The 21,585-nt window shown below is 37.3% G+C and overlaps 1 protein-coding gene across 19 annotated transcripts in view; it reads left to right on the forward strand.

The window, feature by feature from the left end:
- Nucleotides 1-21,585, forward strand: part of AHI1 (Abelson helper integration site 1) — a 255,463-nt gene that overhangs the window by 41,653 nt on the left and 192,225 nt on the right. For all 19 annotated transcript variants that reach the window (XR_013441090.1, XR_013441089.1, XR_013441091.1 and 16 more), the window contains 5 exons: nucleotides 3,832-4,017; nucleotides 5,127-5,279; nucleotides 9,214-9,346; nucleotides 13,534-13,657; nucleotides 19,710-19,939. Coding sequence is in view for 10 of the 19 variants with exons in the window: in XM_078054696.1 (XP_077910822.1) it covers nucleotides 3,832-4,017; nucleotides 5,127-5,279; nucleotides 9,214-9,346; nucleotides 13,534-13,657; nucleotides 19,710-19,939 (826 nt within the window). In the remaining 9 variants the exon portion in view is untranslated. The remainder of the gene's footprint in view (nucleotides 1-3,831; nucleotides 4,018-5,126; nucleotides 5,280-9,213; nucleotides 9,347-13,533; nucleotides 13,658-19,709; nucleotides 19,940-21,585) is intronic.

Below are 21,585 nucleotides of genomic sequence, written 5' to 3' on the forward strand. Positions count from 1 at the left end.
CCTTCGGCTCAGGTCATGATCCCGGGGTCCTGGGATCGAGTCCCACATCGGGCTCCCTGCTCAGCGGGAAGCCTGCTTCTCCCTCTCCCACTCCCCCTGCTTGTGTTCCCTCTCTTGCTGTGTCTCTTTTTGTCAAATAAAAAAATAAAGTCTTAAAAACAAAAACAAAACAAAACAAAAACTAAAAAAAAAGATGCTAAGATTTGTGCAAAACTGCAGTAATAACTACAAACTGCACTTGGAAAACAATGTCTTATAGCATCTTTACCTTTAAGTGTGTATAGACTTTTATTTATCCATTTTATGCCATTGGCAGAAATGGCAAATCAGAAATTCTCCCATCTCTACCCCCCGCTACAAAGGGTAAGTATTCTGTCTACTTCCTCTATTTTAACACTTCTGTATCACCTTCATAGATTGTAAGTTTTTCAAAGTCACTGGTGACTTCTTTTTGGCAAATTTGTTGAACGTATTTTAGTCCTTATTTTACCAGATCTCTTTGCATTTGTTATATCACTCTCTTGAAACTCTCTCTTTTTTAATTATTACCAGCTCCCAGCATATGAGTGGCACAGGGAAAATGTTCGTGAATGTTTGTTGAGAGAATTAACAAATGTATGGACTAGAAAAAATCCATCTTTGAATGTAGCATGGGGGTGCCTGGGTGGCTCAGTCGGTTAAGTGTCTGCCTTCAGCTCAAGTCATGATCCCGGGACCCTGCGTCAAGCTCTGTGCTCAGCAGGGAACCTACTTCTCCCGCTCCCTCTGCCTCTCCCCTCTGCTCATGCTTTCTCACTCTTTCTCAAATAAATAAATAAATAAAATCTTTAAGAAAGTAGCATGAATCAAAATAAAATTTAAGTGTGTTAATACCGATACCATTGGTTCCAGGAATGTCCTAGATAATTGAAAAGTTACTGTAGTGGTCCAAATAAATCCCAAAGGACCCTACCCAGATATATATAAATGAGACTTTATCTTAATTTCAGCTAGAGACACTTTTAATTCATTTAGCACATATATATTACTATTCTTTTATATTATAAAATAATAAAGTTTTATTTAGCCACATTCTACATTATATAATTGTAACCATAATGACGGGATCTTGGCTGATCTTCATCATTTAGTCATGCTAAGCATCATACTTGTGTAAACTAGATTGCTGGTGAGTATTAAAACAACCTATAGAAAGTATGATTTAGAAGGGGGGAATAATATCTCCTTATAATAATATTCTCTTATGATAAGCTTCAGGCAGATAGGAGTAGGATTTATGAAGGAAGTCTCAAGGGCTTAATATTTAATTACTGAACACTTCTATTACTCTTTTGAAACTGTTCTTTATGCCTGTATATCATAACCTGGATGTTGGTTATGGGACTACCTTTGAAAAATCCTAATTCAACAACCATTTATCACATGAGATTTGTAGACCCTGCCCAGGAACCTGTAGAATTTATTCAGCAGAAGCAGTACCCTGCTCCATGTGCATCTGTTCAGGTGATCAGCTTACCAAGCATATTAAGCACTAGTCCCCCTTGGAAACAGCAGTGGCCTCGGGCCAGCAGCTGCTGCAGCAGCCTGTGTTCCCTCCTGCTCCGACATCGTGGCCCTGTTGTCTGGGATCTCTGCGGCCATCCTGTGGAACCCTGGTACTTCTCTCAAGCTTTATGAAACCTTCGCTATTTTTCCTTGCATGACAGGGTTCTGTCCTGTCTGTCATGGGAGTTCTGCCAATTTTAATGTGATCATGGTATAAACAGTAAAATGATTTAAAAATGAAAAAAAAAAAAAAGCTTACAATCTCCATTGACTTTATATCCTTCCTTAGAAGGCTAGGGATGAAATGGGGTACATTTTTGCCAGCTCTGTTTATTGATGCCTCATTCCTGAACACACTGCAATCTGGATTTTGTTTCAGCTGTGAAAGTATCTCCAAACAAATCATCAGTGACTTCTATTTGCCACATTAGTGGGTGAACATTTTTCATTTATTCTTTTATCACACTTGTGTGTGTGTTTAATACATCACTCTCTTGAACCTCTGATTCCTGGGTTTTCTTGACACCATCCTTTCCTACTTTTCCCTTTACCATTCCTTCAGTTTTCTTCATGGTATTCCACTCACCTCTCTCATTATCAATCCTACTCATGGTTTCAGCTTTATTCTATTTTTCTTAGACCACTTTTCTTGCCTCTGCCTCAGATTTCAGATATTTCAACTTGGATGACCTATAAATATCTCAGACTTTAGCATCCTACCTAAATCCTTCACCCCTTCTGTATCTGCTGCTTGAGTTGATAGCACTGCCATCAGCCCAGTCTCCCACATTTAGAGCCTTAGAGTTGCACTGTTCATTTTGGTAGCCACAAATCACATGTGGCTATTTGAATTCAAATTAATTAATTAAATTAAATATAATTAAAAATTGAGTTCCACAGTTGTACTAACACTTCAAATGCTCGATAACCGTATGTGACTAGTGTATCTTGTACTGGGTACCACAAGTATAAAATGCTCGCATCATCACAGAAAATTTTATTGGACAGCACTGCCTTAGAGTCTTTCCTAAATCTTCCCTTCTTTCCCTTTCCAAGTGGCATCAGTCAGTAACAGCTACTGAATATATTCCCTGCACTCAGTCCTTGTTCTCCTAAGCTGTCACCTTCATGTTCTGCCTCAACTGCTACAAAAGCTTCCAATTGTCTCCTCCGAATTTGTAGAGGACACAAAGGTTAACATGACATTTTCTACTTAGAGTTATAGTCTAGTGAAAGGGGACTTATTTTGAGTTGATGAGATTTTTATTTTTCTCACAAGCATCTCCATTTATTTAGGTTAAATATAAGTTGTTTTAGGTTTTTTTATTGAATAGCCTTTTTTAAGAAGGTAGACTAAAACATTTTTAAAGGTAATGAATGCCTTGAATGAGTTTATGTTAATTACCTTTTGAAAATGATTTTGACTTTTTAAAAATTAAAACATTGAAATATTACCAATAAAGGGGCGCCTGGGTAGCTCCGTCAGTTAAACAACAGATTCCTGATTTTGGCTCAGGTCATGATCTCAGGGTCCTGAGATTGAGCCCCATGTTGGGCTCTGCGTTGGGTGTGGATTCTGCTTAAGATTCTCTCTCTGCGCACCTCCCCCCACTTGTGTGCACACATGTGCACTCTGTCTTTCCTCCCCTCTCCCGTGCATGTGCTCTCTCAAAAAATTTTTTTAAAAAATGTTCATTAAAAATACTGATACTAAACAAATGGAAAATTTCTTTCTGTGTTTAAATATTATGCGTTTTAACTTTTATCACTGTTGTTTCAAATAAAGGTATCTTGATTACCTCCTTTGTGCCAAGTAACATCTGACACAGTAATGTAAATGCTTTACCAACAGCCTGAACTTGTACAGGCCAGGCAGCTATCAGGAAAATATTTAAAAAGTAATTTGGGTTGCACAATTCACAGCGCTCACCATAGCACATACCCTCCCCAGTGTCTATCACCCAGCCACCCCATCCCTCCCACCCCACTCCCCACTCCAGCAACCCTCAGTTTGTTTCCTGAGATTAAGAATTCCTCATATCAGTGAGGTCATATTAGCATAACAATAAAAAAAATTTTTAAAAAAGTAATTTGGGTTACCTTTTGTCAAAATGATCTGGAATTGTGTTTAACCAACTGTGTCAGTGTTCTTTGCTTTATATATCTAAGGAATTTCAGCATGCCATATTAATCTTTTTAAAATGAGTTTTTGACTATGTACTGTTGCTTTACTGGATGTATTTATTTTCAGTGAAAATAACATTTTATTGGAATTCTTATTTTAAGCTTCTCGGAGCCAATGGAAATGTAAACATCAACTCAAAACTTCGTTTGCAGCTGTATTACCCACCTACTAAGCCCCGATCCCAATTAAATGTTGTTGAGGTTTTTGAATGGTGGTCAAAATATCCAAGAAATCGTTATCCATCAACATTATACGTAACTGTAAGAGGATTGAAAGTTCCAGAATGTGTAAGTTAATAGCACATTCTCTGTTGTTGAAATTAAATGGTGATGTTTTTCATTTCTAAAAAGATAAGGTCTCTAAAATTATTTTAATAGATATCTAGGATATAAAAGTATTTTCAACAATTATGTATAAGGCCTGTACTAGCTAATATGTAAAAGATACTTAAATGAATATTAATTACTAAATATCAGTTTTGGTGTTAGGAGAATTTTTTAAAAATAATATTGGCTTTTAAAAATTAAAGATAAAAGAATGATGTAAAGTAGGTGTTGACAAATATTTTCTGTAAAGCCCAAGAGTAGTTAATATTTTAGGTTTTGTAGACCATACAGTTTTTGTTGCAACTACTCAGCTTTGCCTTTGTAGCGAGAATGTGGCTACATAGATGTATGTAGGCAATGCTAAACAGATGGGTGTGGATGTGTTCCAATAAAACTTTATTGGGAAAAACAACAAGCTACATTTGGCCCAGGCATTTGCAGTACCATGATTTACAGGCACACTTTCCACCTTATTATTCAAATAATCAGTAAATAATGTTTCTACTACTGTTTTCCACAGATTAACACTACGAATGATTTTAGCAAAGAATTGGTTCTTAAACAAAACTTTTGTTTTAGACAATAAGATATTTCAGGACAGTTGCATATTCTGTAAGTGATATTATTAGTGTGACTACAGCGTTGGTTTGCATTAATTTGAATGGAGTTAAATCTCTTTTTAGAAAAGGAAGATTTAAAAACTTTAGGTCTTTATGATACCAGTTTTGTAATATTAAAGCGAGGGATACCATAGTGTATCAGAGCTGTGACATAACATCTGGTAGGTATTAGTGAAGAGGCAGAAACAAAGGGATAGAGTTACTAAAACCATTTCATGTAACTGGTCGAGTTCTGTTTTTTCCCTCCCAACTTTTAAGGCTTTTTGGTTATAGACCAAGCACCTTTTATCTTATTTAGAAAAATGTACATACAAGTAGAATGTTTTTCTGGGTTACATTTTGAAAACATTTCCACGTTGTTTGTTTCAGTATTTTAAAAACCCTATATGCTAGAAAAGAGAAAAAGGTTAACTTGATATTTACATTTTCTCATCTTCTATACACATTTAGATAAAGCCATCTTACCGCTCTGTGGTGGCTCTTCAGGAGGAAAAAGGTAAACCAGTGCATTGTGAACAACACCACGAGACCAGTTCAATCGACGCAGAACCTGGACTAGAAGATTCCAAAGAAGTAGTGAAGTGGACACGACTACCTGGGCAGGTGAAGTGCTTGATTATTCTCAATTCATTTAGAGATGCCCTTATTTATTTTAAAAGCTCCAACAGCTCTGAGGGTAATTAACTTGCTACTTGAAACTTTCAGATTATCCTTGCTTTTAACCACAATCTTGTCTTTCCATTAATTTACTTGATAATTAATAGTAGAGTGTGTATCACATAAAAGCACTATCTTGGGTTCTTTGTTTGGGGACTTGGGTTCGTTTTATCAGTTGGCTGGAGCTGCCAGAAAGAAATACCGCAGACTGGATGGCTTAAATAGGAGCTTACTCCTTCATAGTTCTGGAGGCTGAAGTCCCAGGGTTAAGGGTTAGCAGGGTTGGTCTACTCTGAGGCCTTTCTTCTTGGCTGGCAGATGGCTGCCATCTTGCTCCTCTTCATGGTCTTTCCTCTGTGCCTGTAGATCCCTGGTGTCTCTTCCTCTTACAGGGACAGCAAATCTTATTAGATTAGGACACCACCCTAAAAAAAAAGCTCTTTAAAGATTTTTACCTCCAAATACTGTTACATTCTGAGGTACTGGAGTTAGGGCTTCAACATATGAATTTTGGGGGACACAATTCAATCCATGATAGCAATAAAAAAACAGATTTTTGATGTTTTCAGAGGTTAATCTCTTAATGGGTTTTCTTAGTAAAATGGATTTTATTTAAAAATGGATCTTTCTAATGGATTCATGAGATTTTTTTTTTTCAGTCCCCAGCTTCTTCACAATGAATCACATTTTGATGAAAATATATACATGTATGGTTTTCTATCACAAGTTGAGGAGTATTTAAGCTTTTACTAATGTTTTCCTTCCTGGTTAGCATATTTTGCAGTAGCAAGAAGCATTGCTGTTAAGAGTTTTACAAATCTCTTACTTATTTCCACAAAGAGTAGAGTGTAGAGTGGCTCATTTTACACATCTGAGCCATTGCCAGATGCAGTTTATGCAAAATCTTAATTTATCCAAACATTCAGTATATACATAATAATAATTTCCTTAGACCTTTTTACATTATTTTGCATCACATTTGACCTTTTTGAGGCCAATTTTACAGATACATCTTAAAGTCATTTTTAAGTACTTTGAACATAATAACATGTAGAGAATAACACTTAGATTGTGCCCTTGGGGGACCTTCCACATCATTTGGGGAAGAAGGAAGCAGTTACAACGTTGTTCACTGTCAGGTATACTGCAGAGAAGCCTTGAGGAAAGACAGGCCTAAAAATAATTCCACAGATTAGCAGTTCTCAAAGTGTGATTGCGGAACTGTTGGAAGACCTGAGACCCTTTCAGGGTGTCTGCAGAGTCAACTAATTTTTGTTATAGAATCATAATGATTCTGATTATTTCATTATGATTTAGTTTGTCTTTTTCACTTTCATTCTCTCAAGTATGCACTAGAGTTTTCCAGAGGCTAAGTGATATGTGATATCACAGGAGAGTGACTGCAGAAGCAATTATGAAAATCTGGCTATCTTTTATTAAGCCAGATATTAAAGAGATTTTCACAAGTGTGGAACAATTCTATTTTATGTAGTTATCTTTCATAAAAAGACTAATGTCTTTATGTTAACATTTAATAGGTTTGCTGTTTTTTTTAATGAATTAAGGAATGTTTTTTAAATTTCTCAGTTGTAATTTCTAATATGATAAGTATCTATGGTTATATCCACATAAAAAGTGTTTTGGGGGTCCTCAAAATTCTTTTAAGACTGTAAAGCCATCCTGAAATTAAAACAGTTTGAGAATTGCAGACATGAAGAAGGTGAACTGGAGTGGGGGAAGAAAGGTTCATTCCACAGGTTGATAGACTTTAAAGGCGGCCAAGTTAAGGGTGGGAGAAGAAGGACAGGCAAGGGTATTTCATATGGGGGCAAAGTTGTAAATACATGGGAATGGACCTGTTGTATTCATCAGGCACTCAAAAATTTGGCTGACTGGAAACCAGTTTGTGTAAGAGATAAAGTGGTATGATTGATTGGGCCCACATTGTGGAGTATCTTTAATGGTAGCCTAATAATTGTGTGGGTTGTGAGAAATAATGGAGAGTCTGGGTAGGAGGGGCGTGTGATAATAGATTTTAGAACAAGTTAATACTGGCAGTGGCATGTTGGAGATCTTGAGGTGGGATACATCAGGATGAGAGAGGCTGACGAGATAGTAGCTGTAGTTATTAGTAGTGAGATGAAAAGGATCTAACCTTGGGATAATGATAGTAAAAGTGAAAAATAAGAGATGAGTGCAAGAGAAAGATAGGATGAACAAGCACAATTTAATGGCTGACAAGATAGTAAAGAAAGGGAAAGAGTCCAAGGTGTTGAGGACCTTTATTATTAAACGTTCATTGAGTGCCTGTTCTGAGTACAGTGTCAAACCCTGGGCATACAGAGAAGGTGGTGGTGGCTTCAGTGATTTCAGCTCAGGTGGTGAGGCAGAGTTTTCTTGCATGCGCCTCCTGCTCTAGGAGCAGTGGCAAGTGCTTGTATAAAGCTCCTGACTTCTCCTTCAGTTTTTCTCCTCTTTTTCTTTCCCTCTTCCTTTTCTCAATCATCAGGGTGGAAAATGAAGGGAAAAGGTGGGTAGCATGGTGTCCCATACCTTGTTGATATTATATAATAAATAATAATAATAAATGTCTGTTGAGTATTTCACCATCCCAGTAGCTGCTTATAATGTTTCCTGCTAATAATGCTGCTGAATCTTGATGCTACTAGTAAAACACCTGGTCCCTGTCCAGAAAGCAGGCTCTTGAACTAAGAGTCTTTGACTAGGCCCAGTAAGCTGGGCTTGACCCTCTGAATAATCCTGATTACTTGTATGTAGAAATAATGGTTATTTACACAGTGCTGTGGCAAATATATGAAAAGACATTTGCAAGGAAGTACCACATTCATTGCATACAGTAAAGGACCAATATGTTTAATTGAACTTTTAAATAATAAACCCAGGAACTAAGGCTCACTGAAGTTTGGAAGAGATAGAATTAGGATAAATAAAAGTAGTATTTTCTACAGTAGATACTATACATGGAAAGTTTTGGTTTCATCTGGTAACAGGAAATGAAAACATAAAAATTATGATGAAATTTTAATAAAATTAGTGAATGAGAAACCAACAGGAGGTGATTACTTTGAAAATACCTTTCAGAAAGCAACCACAGATGATGGTTATTTTAAGAGATAAAAAGAGAGAGAAAATGAACATTCATACATCCCAGGCTTAAGCTAGGCCCTATAAGGCATTTATGGTCTCAGAACAAGTTTATGGCTCAGCAAAAATCACTTATTAGGCGCTGTCATGTAATAAGGATGTGATATGACATTTTTTTGTGTGTGGCAATATACACACACACACATATATATACACACACACATACAAGTCTGTGTGTGCACACGCACACACACGCAATAGTGACAGGTTTAGAGTACCAGATAATGAAATTTTCTATTCATATTTTAGGTGAATTAAGTACTAGTTAGACATGGGGGCGCCTGGGTGGCTCAGTCGTTAAGCGTCTGCCTTCGGCTCAGGTCATGGTCCCAGGGTCCTGGGATCGAGCCCCACATCGGGCTCCCTGCTCAGCGGGAAGCCTGCTTCTCTCTCTCCCACTCCCCGATTGTGTTCCCTCTCTCGCTGTGTCTCTATCAAATAAATAAATAAAATCTTTAAAAAAAAAAAAAAAGTACTAGTTAGACATGGACTATAAATTGACTTTATTTTATGGAGACCTGATTCTCTCTTTAGGAAATAAAATAATTTACTATAGCTTTCCATCATTCTGTTTACTTTCCTCTTTCTTTGCATCACAGTAAAGGGACTTAAAAAAAAAAAAAATAAAGCTCTACCACTGCGGTAATTGAATTAACAACTAGCCTTCATATTTTAATGTTTCTTAATTTATTTTTGTTAAATGTATGTTTTTTAGGCTTGCCGTATCCCAAACAAACACCTCTTCTCACTAAATGCAGGAGAAAGAGGATGTTTTTGTCTTGCTTTCTCTCATAATGGAAGAATATTAGCAACAGCCTGTGCTAGCCGGGATGGATATCCAATTATCTGTGAGTAATAATTCTGTCTGTTTAATGTGATTGAAGTCTATGTGGAAGACATTGTTTGGTTTTTAAAATTCATTGAAATATTAATTTGAGTAACCCCCAGTTTTTTAATAATAATTTTACAGTTTTCTGTAAAATATATGTTCAGAAGTAGAATGAGAATAATCAAATGAAGGATGGTAAGTTTATTTTTAAAACATGTAAGAGGATTTTTGTATTTTCTATTTTAAATATAGAAATTTAGAAACATGAAGGGATTAATAAATCTCATGAGGCATTCTAGCCCATTGTGGTCAGTTGATAGCAGTGGTAATTTAAATTATGAAAGCCCTCAAATTCCATATGCACTAGAACAGTGACAGCTAGCTCAGGAGCACCTAGCGAACCACTTCTCCTTATGGCAGCAAGGCAGCAGGGAGGCCCAAACCCACTTTCAAATTGCCTTTAAAAAAATAAGAAAACCATGTTAAAAAGAAAAATTTCTGTAGCTTTAAGTGAGCATTATCTGCTCTTCTAGACTGAGAGGCATTAAATACTTGCCCTTATTTCTTGTGTCAGCTTCCTCAGCAGGAAGTAGCCTGCTCCTCGTGGGCATCTGCCCTAAGCGGTATTTTTTTTTTTTTAAAGATTTTATTTATTTATTTGACAGAGAGACAGCGAGAGAGGGAACACAAGCAGGGGGAGTGGGAGAGGGAGAAGCAGGCTTCTTGCCGAGCAGGGAGCCTGATGCGGGACTCGATCCCAGGACGCTGGGATCGTGACCCGAGCCGAAGGCAGACGCTTAATGACTGAGCCACCCACGCGCCCCAGCACTAGGTGGTATTAAACTTCCCTCAGCCTCACACAGGTTATTTCAGGTGATTTACTCTTTTCAGCAAGGACTCATAATTGGCTTGATTAGCATTTATTAAATAAATATTCCTCCTCATGAAATAATGTTAGCTTTAAAAAACACAAAATCTGTAGTTTGATTACAGCCATGCTATTTTAAAAATTCACCAAAACCTATGCATGGAGGAAAAAAGATTCTTAGGAGCATACTCCATAGTAGTAATAGTGATTTCTTTCTTTTGGGTAGTGAAAGGATTATTTTCATTCTGATTTATATTTTTAGCATTTCAGTGATAAATATATGTTACTTTATGCTTAAAGAAATCTTGTTCAAAATGCTATATAAATTTAGACATACTTAATACTTAAGTCTCAAAACACAGAGGAAGAATTTTTGTCTTTGGTTTCTGATTGTTGGGCTATGATGTGTCTGCTTGGAATTCGTTTAGCTTGTTGGATGTGTAGATTGCTGTTCTTCACAAAATCAGGAAATTTTCAGTCTTTGTTTCTTCAAATTGTTCTCCTTTCTATTTTTTCTCTTCTGAGACTCTCATCATCTCTTTGTACACTTGGTGGTGTCCCACAGGTCCCTGCAGCTTTATTCAGTTTTCTTCATTCTTTCTCTTTCTGTTCCTCAGGCGGCATAATCTCAAATGACCTGTCTTCAAGTTGAGTCTTCTGCCAGTTCAGATCTGTTAGTGAGCCCCCCTGGTGAATTGTTTATTTCCATTATTGTACTTTTCAACTCTAGAATTTTTATTTGTTCTTTTTTTTTTAATAATTTCTGTCTCTCTATTGATACTATTTTTTGGCGAGAAATTATTCTCACACCTTAATTCTTTAGACATGGTTTCCTTTATATCTTTGAACATATTTATAAGAGTGGATTTAAAGTCTTTGTCTAGAACAGCATCTTGGCTCCCTTCTGGGCATTCTGTGGACTGCCTGGTTTCCTGTGTACGGCTCTACTTGACTGTTTTGGTTTTTTCATATCTCCGTATTAACGTGTGTGGCAGGTCTGGAAATCGGATTCCTCTCCTTCCCCCTCCTTTGTACCTAACCACTCAGGATTTGCTGTTGCTGAAGTCTCTGCTCAGTTAGCTTGGTGGTCAGCTATGGTAGAGATTTTTAAATGCCTTGAGTGAGTAGATCGCCCAGCCTTTACCAAGTGGATCTGTGTGTGTTGGGATGCGCTCTTAACACCTCACGGCAGGCAATCTGCAACTCTGCCTTAGCCTGCACTTTCAGGTCAGTGAGAGTGAGAGAGGGCCTCTGGTCTTTTGTTCACATACTTGTGTCCTGCTAGGTTTCCAGGAATTTGTTGGATCTTTTCAAAGTCCCCTCTGGACATCTCATTCCCAGTTTTTTCCTTTTATGTTTTTTGCTCAGCCTCTCCTTAGCCTCAGTTGGTATCACTGCCTCATATAGTTGTGCCACTGATTATTTCAGCATGCACCCTGGGGTTAGGGCTCTTCACACAGAGCATGCTCTGAGCCAAGTCAAGTAAACCAAGCCCTGAGAATGGAGCCTTTTAGGGAACTGCCAGACTATCTTAATAGTGATAAGTATTGGGGATGGGGCTTTGGGGGAGCTTTTTACGTCTTCTGGCCCATCCCATGGCTGCTAGGCAGCCGGCTTTAAGTTGTGAGGCTATTGGTTTCTAAAGCTACTGGGGAGCTTGGGAGAGGGGAATGGGAACATGGCAAGTTAAAATACCACAAAGCTCATGTTCTTACCAAGATTAAGCTCTTTTTCTGGAGTAAATGCTCCTCAGATTATTGCAAGCCTTTGTTTAATTTCTAGAGTTCTGAAAAATTAATTTGGATAATTTTTGCAGTGTTCTCATTGCTCTTATCAGGGAGCAGATATTCTTTTTTTTTTTTTAAATAGGAAGGACTTTTATTTTTTATTTTAATTTTTTTCCTTTTTTTTGCCTGGAATTTTATTTCTTTTTTTTTATTATGTTAATCACCATACATTACATCATTAGTTTTTGATGTAGTGTTCCATGATTCATTGTTTGCTTATAACACCCAGTGCTCCATGCAGAACGTGCCCTCTTTTAATACCCATCACCAGGCTAACCCATCCTCCCACCCCACTCCCCTCTAGAACCCTCAGTTTGTTTTTCAGAGTCCATCGTCTCTCATGGTTTATCTCCCCCTCCGATTTCCCCCCGTTCATTCTTCCCCTCCTGCTATCTTCTTTTTTTTTTTTTTAATGTATAATGTATTATTTGTTTCAGAGGTACAGATCTGTGGGAGCAGATATTCTGAAGTCCTTTGCTATTCCAGAAGTACTTCTGTACTGCTTAGTATTTTAAAGGGCATTCGGTTTTACCACTAGGTGGAAGTAGAGACTTGCAGACTTTGTTGTTCTGAATTAAGTCACTATCTTCGAAGATTTCATTGTGAACCTAACTTATAGCAATACTGCAGTGCCTTGTTTATCACATTGGGTCTCTGTTAATTCTCGTATTATATCATTTTAACATTAGAATTTTTTTCTAACAAGGGGTGCCTGAGTGGCTCAGCCGGTTGCGCATCTTCATGATCAGGTCACGATCCCAGAGTCCTGACTGCATTGGGCTCCCTGCTCAGCAGGGAGTCTGCTTCTCCCTCTCCCTTTGCCCTTTCCCTCAGCTGGCGCTCACTCTCACTCTCTCAAGTAAATAAATAAATAAAATCTTTTTTTTAAAAAAGAATTCTAACAATAGCACAGTTTAAATTTCTTCTTACTTTAAATAGTTAAAAGTTTGGTTGGAATTTAATTGATTTTCGGGTAAAGTAATATCTTATTCATGAAAGCCCAAATTATAGAATCTTTGAAGTGAATGGTAATTTAAATGTTATTTATTGGGGCGCCTGGGTGGCTCAGATGGTTAAGCGTCTGCCTTCGGCTCAGGTCATGATCCCAGGGTCCTGGGATCGAGCCCCGCGTTGGGCTCCCTGCTCAGCGGGAAGTCTGCTTCTCCATCTCCCTCTGCCTGCCGCTCCCCCTGCTTGTGCTCTCTCTCACTCTCTCTCTCTCCCTGTCAAATAAATAAATAAAATCTTGAAAAAAAATAAAATGTTATTTATTATTTGATTAATAAATTGTCAAAGATTATTAGGAAAATTGCTTTGAAGAGATGAGAGTAATTGTAGCATATTATAAAATTTTATATGTGTAAATTCTTGTGTCTGAAGGAAATGAAAAACTATTTTTAAGTAGACTTTGAGATTTTTTATGCTGAAAATATCTTTGGTGATAATATTCTTAGAGACTGTGTGCAAATTATTTTAAGCTATATATTTGTATATTACTGGATTAAGGACTCTCTGGCTGGAAACCTACTAATTTTTTAATATTTTCTTTAGTATACGAAATTCCTTCTGGGCGTTTCATGAGAGAATTGTGTGGCCACCTCAATATCATTTATGATCTTTGCTGGTCAAATGATGATCACTATATCCTTACTGCATCATCTGATGGCACTGCCAGGTTAGTATACTCGAGAAGTACTTATTGTGTATGTTGTTTGCCATCAAGGAAAGCAAAGAGAATATAGAGTGATATAACTCTTCTTTTTTTTTTTTTTTAATTTTTTTTATTGTTATGTTAATCCCCATACATTACATCATTAGTTTTAGATATAGTGTTCCATGATTCATTGTTTGTGCATAACACCCAGTGCTCCATGCAGAACGTGCCCTCCCCAATACCCATCACCAGGCTAACCCTGATATAACTCTTCTTATGCTTCAGTAATATTTTTGCTTATCAAGGGACTGTCATAGAGATGCATCATACAGACTGATTAGATCAGTAGTAGTGGGAAAACTTTTTCCTAAAGGTGTTTTTATTAAATATATTTTATTTATGTAATACATAAAGCTCCTAGTTCTCAGTGTCCTTAAATGATCATTATGTACACTGATTAATACTGTAACTGTTTGACATAAGGTGAACAGTTGATATTTTTTCCTAGAATATAAGCTATTAATGATAGGGCTTCTGTCTTCCCTGTTAGCTGTGGGCAGGGGCCAGGCCTCAGTGATGCACAGTGCATCGTAGACGGCAAGGAACAGAAACCTTGCCTAAGACGAAATGGCATAAGGGGAAGAATAACTGTTAATTTATATGGAAAAATTTTTGAGTGTTCTCAGACCCCAAAAATAACCTCTCTTGGAGTTTTCTGGTACCTTGGGAACATCTTGCTCTAAGGGATGCACAGAATCAATTGAGATAAAGCACAGATGTTGGTAGACAGAGTTCAGAACTGTGGCAGCTTGACGTGGAGCTGCTGAATGTAGTGCACCCCCCTTTGCTGCTGGGGCTGCGCGCTCCCTCTGTAAGGGCTCATGGCAGGACAAGTGCTGAACCCGATTTTTGCTTTTCTCCTTTTCTCATTAAAGCAAAAATCCTCTTCAGATTTCTTCTGGTTAGTGAAAACAGGTACTGACATAGGTCTTAGGTAAACGCAAAGTGGTGTAATGCAGACTTTGAAAAGCAGGGGATACCGACCTGTTAAGTGAATATGTACCTTATGTTTTAAGAGTTTTATAGATTGTCAATATTTGCATTTTTCAGAATGTCAGTTATAAAATAATTTAACCCTTTCCAACTTAATAAGTATCATAATAAAATTTTTTAAAGCTACTTTGTAAAATTTCCTTGACACTGTTTTAGCTGCTTGTTCTACCTTGTGTGTATTCTAAATGTATTACTAGGCAGTTTTTCAAGATGCTTTATACTATATATGTCATTTAATTTGATTCCAACAAATGTAGGTGGATACACATAAATCTTTTTTGATCTCTGTACACCAGGAAGCTGATATTTAGAGCAGTTTGGGATGCCCTCTTATTTACTTCTGCTTCCTGCTTTTTTAAGACACCTCTAGTGTCTGAGTCCTTTCTATTAATCTTATCAGCTTCCTTTTTAATATAAAATGTCTAATTAAGATGTTATCATTACTGTTTAGTATTTAAATGCAAAAGATGGTAATTGGTGAGACTTGATTTCCTTCCCTGTGTAGCTGGGCACCTGCTGTTAGTCTCTCTTAATAGGATCCTTCAGAACCTCTGGTCTGGGGGCGCCTGGGTGGCTCAGTCGGTTAAGCGTCCTACTTCGGCTCAGGTCATGATCCCGGGGTCCTGGGATCGAGCCCTGCATCAGGCTCCCTGCTCAGTGGGAAGCGTGCTTCTCCCTCTCCCACTCCCCCTGCTTGTGTTCTCTCTCTCGCCGTCTCTCTCTCTCTGTCAAATAAATAAATAAAATCTTAAAAAAAAAAAAGAACCTCTGGTCTGTTTGTTCTCTAAACAAAGCCATTCTGTCCGATGCCCAGTTGTACTAGAGAAAAATTCATAACCTTGCAAAGGCCTGACTGTGGATTTGTAAGTCTTAAAATCACCTGAGCTCTCATCTCAGCTGAGCAAGCCTTTTCCTTATCTTTATTTTGCAGCTATCTTTTCTTACTCCTCTGGCAGCACATCCAAGCCTTACAGCACTTCGAGTTCTCTACACGGAGTCACATCTTCCCGCTTTCATTTGCTGACTGCCTTCAACTTACAGTGAAATTATGCCAGACATGAACTTCCTGTATCTCCCTCTGGTTTCCCACCCAATATCTATAAATGTACCCATCTTTATCTCTGTCCGCTGCTCTTAACAAAGATGTATGGGTAAAGACACCTTTCCGGCCACTCTCTGACATGTGCTTTTAATCTCAGTCCTTCAATCTACAATTCTGTTTCCTACCTCTCTTGTCTCTTCAATATCTTCCTTTCTATTGATATTGTCCTCTCATCTTAAAAATATGCTCAGTTCTCCTTATCTTAAGAAATATTTTCCTCAGTTCTTCCTGCTTTCCAGACTACCACATTATTTTTCTTTCTACAACATCAAGAACATTCTGCACATGTTGTCTTCAGCTCAGCCCAGTGACTCTGGCTCTTACTCCCACCCTGCTAGATCAGCCTTCTTTACGAGGTCAGCAGTTTCTTGCTGATTTTCAGATCCAGTGGCCAGTTTGGGTCCTTACCCTGTTTGCTTTCACTGCAGTAATTAATTATTGACCAGTTTTAAAATATTTCCAACTAATGGTTTCATTAACAGTCTCTTCTGTTTGCTTTTTATGACTCTGGCCAGTTCTTTTTCCCTGTCTCTCATCCCTCTTCCTCTGTCTATTCTCTATAGATGTTCATTCCCAGAATCCTCCTGCTTGAGCATCTTCCCTGGTTTGCTGTGCTCCTCCTGGTCTTTCTCATCTTCGCCAGCTTTGACTCTCACTTCTATAGGCTGACTCCCACTTTTTTTCTGAGTTTCACTTTCTGTTATTCTGTCTGGACTGCCAGTGGCACCTCAGATCCAAAACCAGGCTTGCTGATATCACCAAACTGCTTTCCTCTTTTAGTCCTCTTGTGGATTTTTTAATGGCATCCACCCTGTCTCCCGAGCCAGGAACCCAGAGTAGCACTCATTTCTTTTTTTCTTCCCACCGTTCCTTCCCATATCCAAGCAGTACCGTAGTCTGTCAATTCGCCCTCCTAAAAGGCTCACCGTTCTGTCACACCCTTTCTATCCTCACTGCTGTTACCTTTATTCAGGCCCTTGCTGTCTATCTCTTGCTTAAACTGTTGGTGCTAAACTTTCCCACTGCTCAGTCTCTTATTCTTCCATCTTACCACAACCCTCTTTCATAATGCCCTGATTTTCAAAAGTCTTTGATTCCCACAGCCCTTTTGAAAATGTTCCAGCTCCATAGCATGGCCTAACAGGCACATTTCTCATTGACCCTACATCCTTCTCCTGTGCACTACCATGTACCCTCGGTCTCCACACCCACACAATCTTTTGGAATGCTCTTGGCATCTTACCCTCTTTGGTATCTCCATGCCTCCTCTTCTTGTGCTTAAGTGCCCTTTTCCTAGCCTGCCTGCCCAACTCAGTCACTCAGCAAACATTTAAGTGCCGTTTGTGAGCCGCTTTGGGCTCATAGTCATCATTTAAAACCCAGCTCAGATTTAACCATTTCTTGAAGTCTCTTGGAGTTTTCCACACAGCATATAATATATTGTAGTAAAGTATACTTTTTTCTTTATGTAGCTTTGATACTGATTGAGGGCTCTTTATATCATAAAAATATTTATTGTGTAGGATTAACTGAGTGAAGAGAGAAACATTGTGGCTAGAACCAAAAAGAGTGAGGTTTTTGAAAGAGGTGTAGGGACTACTTAAAATGAATAAGCTAAAGTCAAAGGAAGAGAGTTAGAGTTGCTAATGCTCTGAGTGGCAGAGGCATGAGCTTCTGGCCCCGTCTTCTCCTTCTGTCTTCCTGGTTAGTGTTAGTGGCTCCTGAGTAACTGTTTCCCACTGGTTAGCTCTTTGCCATGTGGGGTTAACTGAAATCTTCTTTAGTTATCTTCAGTACAATCTGTGTTTTTCTCTAACCAACAGCTCCTCATATAATCAGACTTTTTCGGCATGTAATGGCTCCCAGTTAGGCGCATATGTCCCCATGTTGCCCCTCATCACACCTACTGTTGTAACTGCATTTTTTTTCTTTCCCAATTCTAATAATTTTTTTGTGTGCTCATCTAGTCTTTACAAATTTGTGTATTTCCTTGTTCTTTGTAATCAGCCTGTTTTTTTCCCCAAACTCATTAATACATTTCTTTTGTTCTTGGACTCAACCGTTGCTTGCTTGACTAAAACCCATCATTGATACCAGTTAGGTCTTTACATAAAAGTCTTCATTTTTATTTTATTTTATTTTATTTTTTAAAGATTTTATTTATTTATTTGACAGAGAGAGCGAGAGAGCGCAAGCAGGGGGGAACAGTAGAGGGAGAGGGAGAAGCAGGCTCCCTGCAGAGCAGGGAACCCGATGCGGGGCTCGATCCCAGGACCCTGGGATCATGACCTGAGCTGAAGGCAGACGCTTAACCATCTGAGCCACCCAGGCGCCCCAGTCTTCATTTTTATTTTAAAATACTGTGTCTATTTTAATTGAGCTGCTTTTAAGATATGATTGTTTCATTTCTGCCTGTTATATAGTATTTCAAATAATACTGCTAAGATTTTTAAGCAAGCAAATGAAGTTTTTATCTTTTAAACAATCTTCTTTTAACAGTCTTAATCACAAATTAGTGATTTTGTTCTTTCAGTAAGTACTGTATTTCATGTAGCATATATTCATTGAAAGTATTACCATGGTAAAAATGTTTATGCACGGACACACGTGCTTTATTTTCACTTGAAAACATGTTCTTTCACTTCCTCCATTATTAGTTTGGATTCTTAGTAATTGAAGATCATATCCTGTATTTGAAGCAGCTGCTGAGAAAACTCATAGAATGTTATTCTTGAATGGCAACTGTATTTTTTTCTTTCATCCATAATTTTGAAAAGGACTTAATTTGCCTTAGTTCTTAGGTCATAATTAAAAGAATGAACTATAAATCCCCCTATTAAAAATTAATATATTTTGGGGTGCCTGGGTGGCTCAGTCGTTAAGCATCTGCCTTTGGCTCAGGTCATGATCCCAGGGCCCTGGGATCGAGCCCCGCATTGGGCTCCCTGCTCTGCGGGAAGCCTGCTTCTCCCTCTCCCACTCTCCCTGCTTGTGTTCCCTTTCGCGCTGTCTCTCTCTCTGTCAAATAAATAAATAAAAAATCTTAAAAAAAAAAATTAATATATTTTTCTAATTCTAATAATTTAATCAAACTGTTTAAAATCCAGTGTTCCATACTCATTTAGCACCTTTCTGTTGCTAGATTTTGCCTATTTTTACACTGACTAGAAATGCAGAGTATCTAACCTAATAGTTTTACCCCTTAGGGTTTATTCTTGTCAAGACTGTAGCAATGACAGTAATACTACTTTTTAAAAATTGTTATTTAGAGGAAGAGATAGTAAAAGTGTTGAACATAAATTGAGTGTTTAATGTAAGATAGTCTGTTTTCTATCAAAATACAGTTATTTTAATCCTATTTTACTCAGGTATCATACAGTAATTTCAATATGGCTTTTAAGACTTTGAGATCACGATCATTTATCTAGGCTTGGAAATTACAAATACAAAGTTAATAGATATCTTGTTCTCTAAACCTTTACTAGTGAGCACTTTGCAAAAGCAATATACACAACCTGAATGGGGAATAATTAAAGCTCTCCCCATATTATATTTTTTGTGGGTAATGTACTAAATGCAGTATGTTACCAACTATTCCATGTGTGTTTAATCAATGTCAAAAATAGGTTTTTAAAAAAAACATATCCAAATATAATTTTTCATTTTACAATATAGATTAAAATTAGTAGACAAATTAACCATTATGCTTGATAATAACTAAGAAATGGCTTTGTCAAAATGTAAAGAACCCCAGCCATCAGATATTTGATCACATTATTTTTGATTGTTATAAGATGTAGTTTACCATTGGTTATTGTCATTGCTTACTTAAATTCCATTGGCTGTGTTGGTTTTTAGAGAAAGTTTTAGAAACTTCTGCCTTTCAGAAGCAATATATAACTTTTTATCCTTTCCCAGGATATGGAAAAATGAAATAAATAATACCAATACTTTCAGAGTTTTACCTCATCCTTCTTTTGTTTACACGGCTAAATTCCATCCTGCTGTAAAAGAACTGGTGGTTACAGGCTGCTACGATTCTGTGATACGGATATGGAAGATTGATATGAGAGAGGATCCTGCCATATTGATCCGACAGTTTGACACGCACAGGAGTTTCATCAACTCTCTCTGTTTTGATATTGAAGGTATGTCAGAATATATTCCAAAAGAAGGCTAGATGCATGAAGAATTTTTTAAAATAATTTTTGTTCACTAAGGTAATTTTTTTAAGCTTGAAAAGGATTTTGTGTATTGATGATTGTACATTTTTGGATTTATGTGTATTTTGCAGATCATATGGTAGACCTTGACACAGATTTAGCAGTGAGGGAGTTTTGTTTGTAATTTTAAAGTCATTAAATTCTGGGGGCGCCTAAGCGGCTCAGTTGGTTAAGCGTCCGACTCTTGATCTCGGCTCAGGTCGTGATCTCAAGGTCATGAGATTGAGCCCCGTGTTGGGCTCTGTGCTCAGCATGGAGTCTGCTTGTCCATCTCTCTCTGCTCCTCCCGCTGCACGTGCTCTCTCTCTCAAATTAATAAAATCTTGTTAAAAAATCATTTAAGTCATTAAATTCTTAGATGTTTAGATTCAACTAATCTTTGCTGTAACAACCAGTCATACCAAATTTCATAAATATATTTCATTGGATTGGTGATTACCCCCTCAGTAAGCTTCTTTTTTTTTTTTTCCAGTAGGTTTCTTTTAAGTGGCTTTTGAGTTAAAGGGTTAAAATGAGGAAGAAGAGGGAAATACCAAAAGAATATTAGGTAGATAGCAGGGGAAACCTGTATTTACACCATACACTGTGTACATTGTGCACTCAGCACCTCTGCATTTAGCTCACAGTTAATAGGTATGTATTATATAGTTGTCTGAATGTATCTTAAGAAACATTCTATTGTTGGCAGTACTTAGGATGTTTCCAGGTTTCTCCTACCATCAACTTGATTTCTGTGAATAGTATAGATACACACATACACATGCATACATATATGTATATACAAAACTTTGTTGCACTGTTTTATAATTATTTTCTTAATATAAATTCCCAAACCTGAGGTTGCTGAGTCAAACATTTCTGGAGTCCTTGCTATGTGCTGTAATGTTTTAAGTACTTTATATGTATAAACTAATTTATTCCCCACAAACCTTTATGAGAATGGTATATAGTCACATTTACATTATTTCAGACACTGATATGTAGACTATGGCTATAATTAATTAGTATAGGAACCAGATCAAAATGAAAATACTGCTAATATATTCAGTTTAACTACAAAGATGTTAAGAAATTGGAACACATTTAGGAAAAGTCAACCAAGGATAGAAAGGTGTCTGCAAACTTTGTCATAGTAGAAGTAGCTCAGATTATAAAACACATGAATTTCTTCAAATATTTGACTAAGATATCCATATGTGAAACAAAAAGAAATCAGACTGTGTTGCTCCAGTAGGTAGAGATGGGACCAAAGCTACCAAAGACAGGAATTCTTTGTTCAGAATTGGAAAGAACATTCTAGTATATAGAGCAGTTCATCAGTTGAATAGCTGCTTTGTAAAATATTAAGTTCACAGTTACTGAACAACCATCTGTTCATGATGGTGTGGAAGATATATCTGAGTGAGTATAAAGTTGAATTTGATGGTCTCTGAGGTCCCATTCAACTATAAGATGGTTTGACTCTAAGAATATATGTTAAACTGGAATACCTGTCATTTATCATTTTATTCATTCCCTGATTGTTTATTGAGTTTCTACTGGTCTCAGGCATTTTGCTAACAGTATATATT

This window comes from Halichoerus grypus, chromosome 9, assembly GCF_964656455.1.
Source record: "Halichoerus grypus chromosome 9, mHalGry1.hap1.1, whole genome shotgun sequence".
Taxonomy (NCBI): Eukaryota; Metazoa; Chordata; class Mammalia; order Carnivora; family Phocidae; genus Halichoerus; species Halichoerus grypus.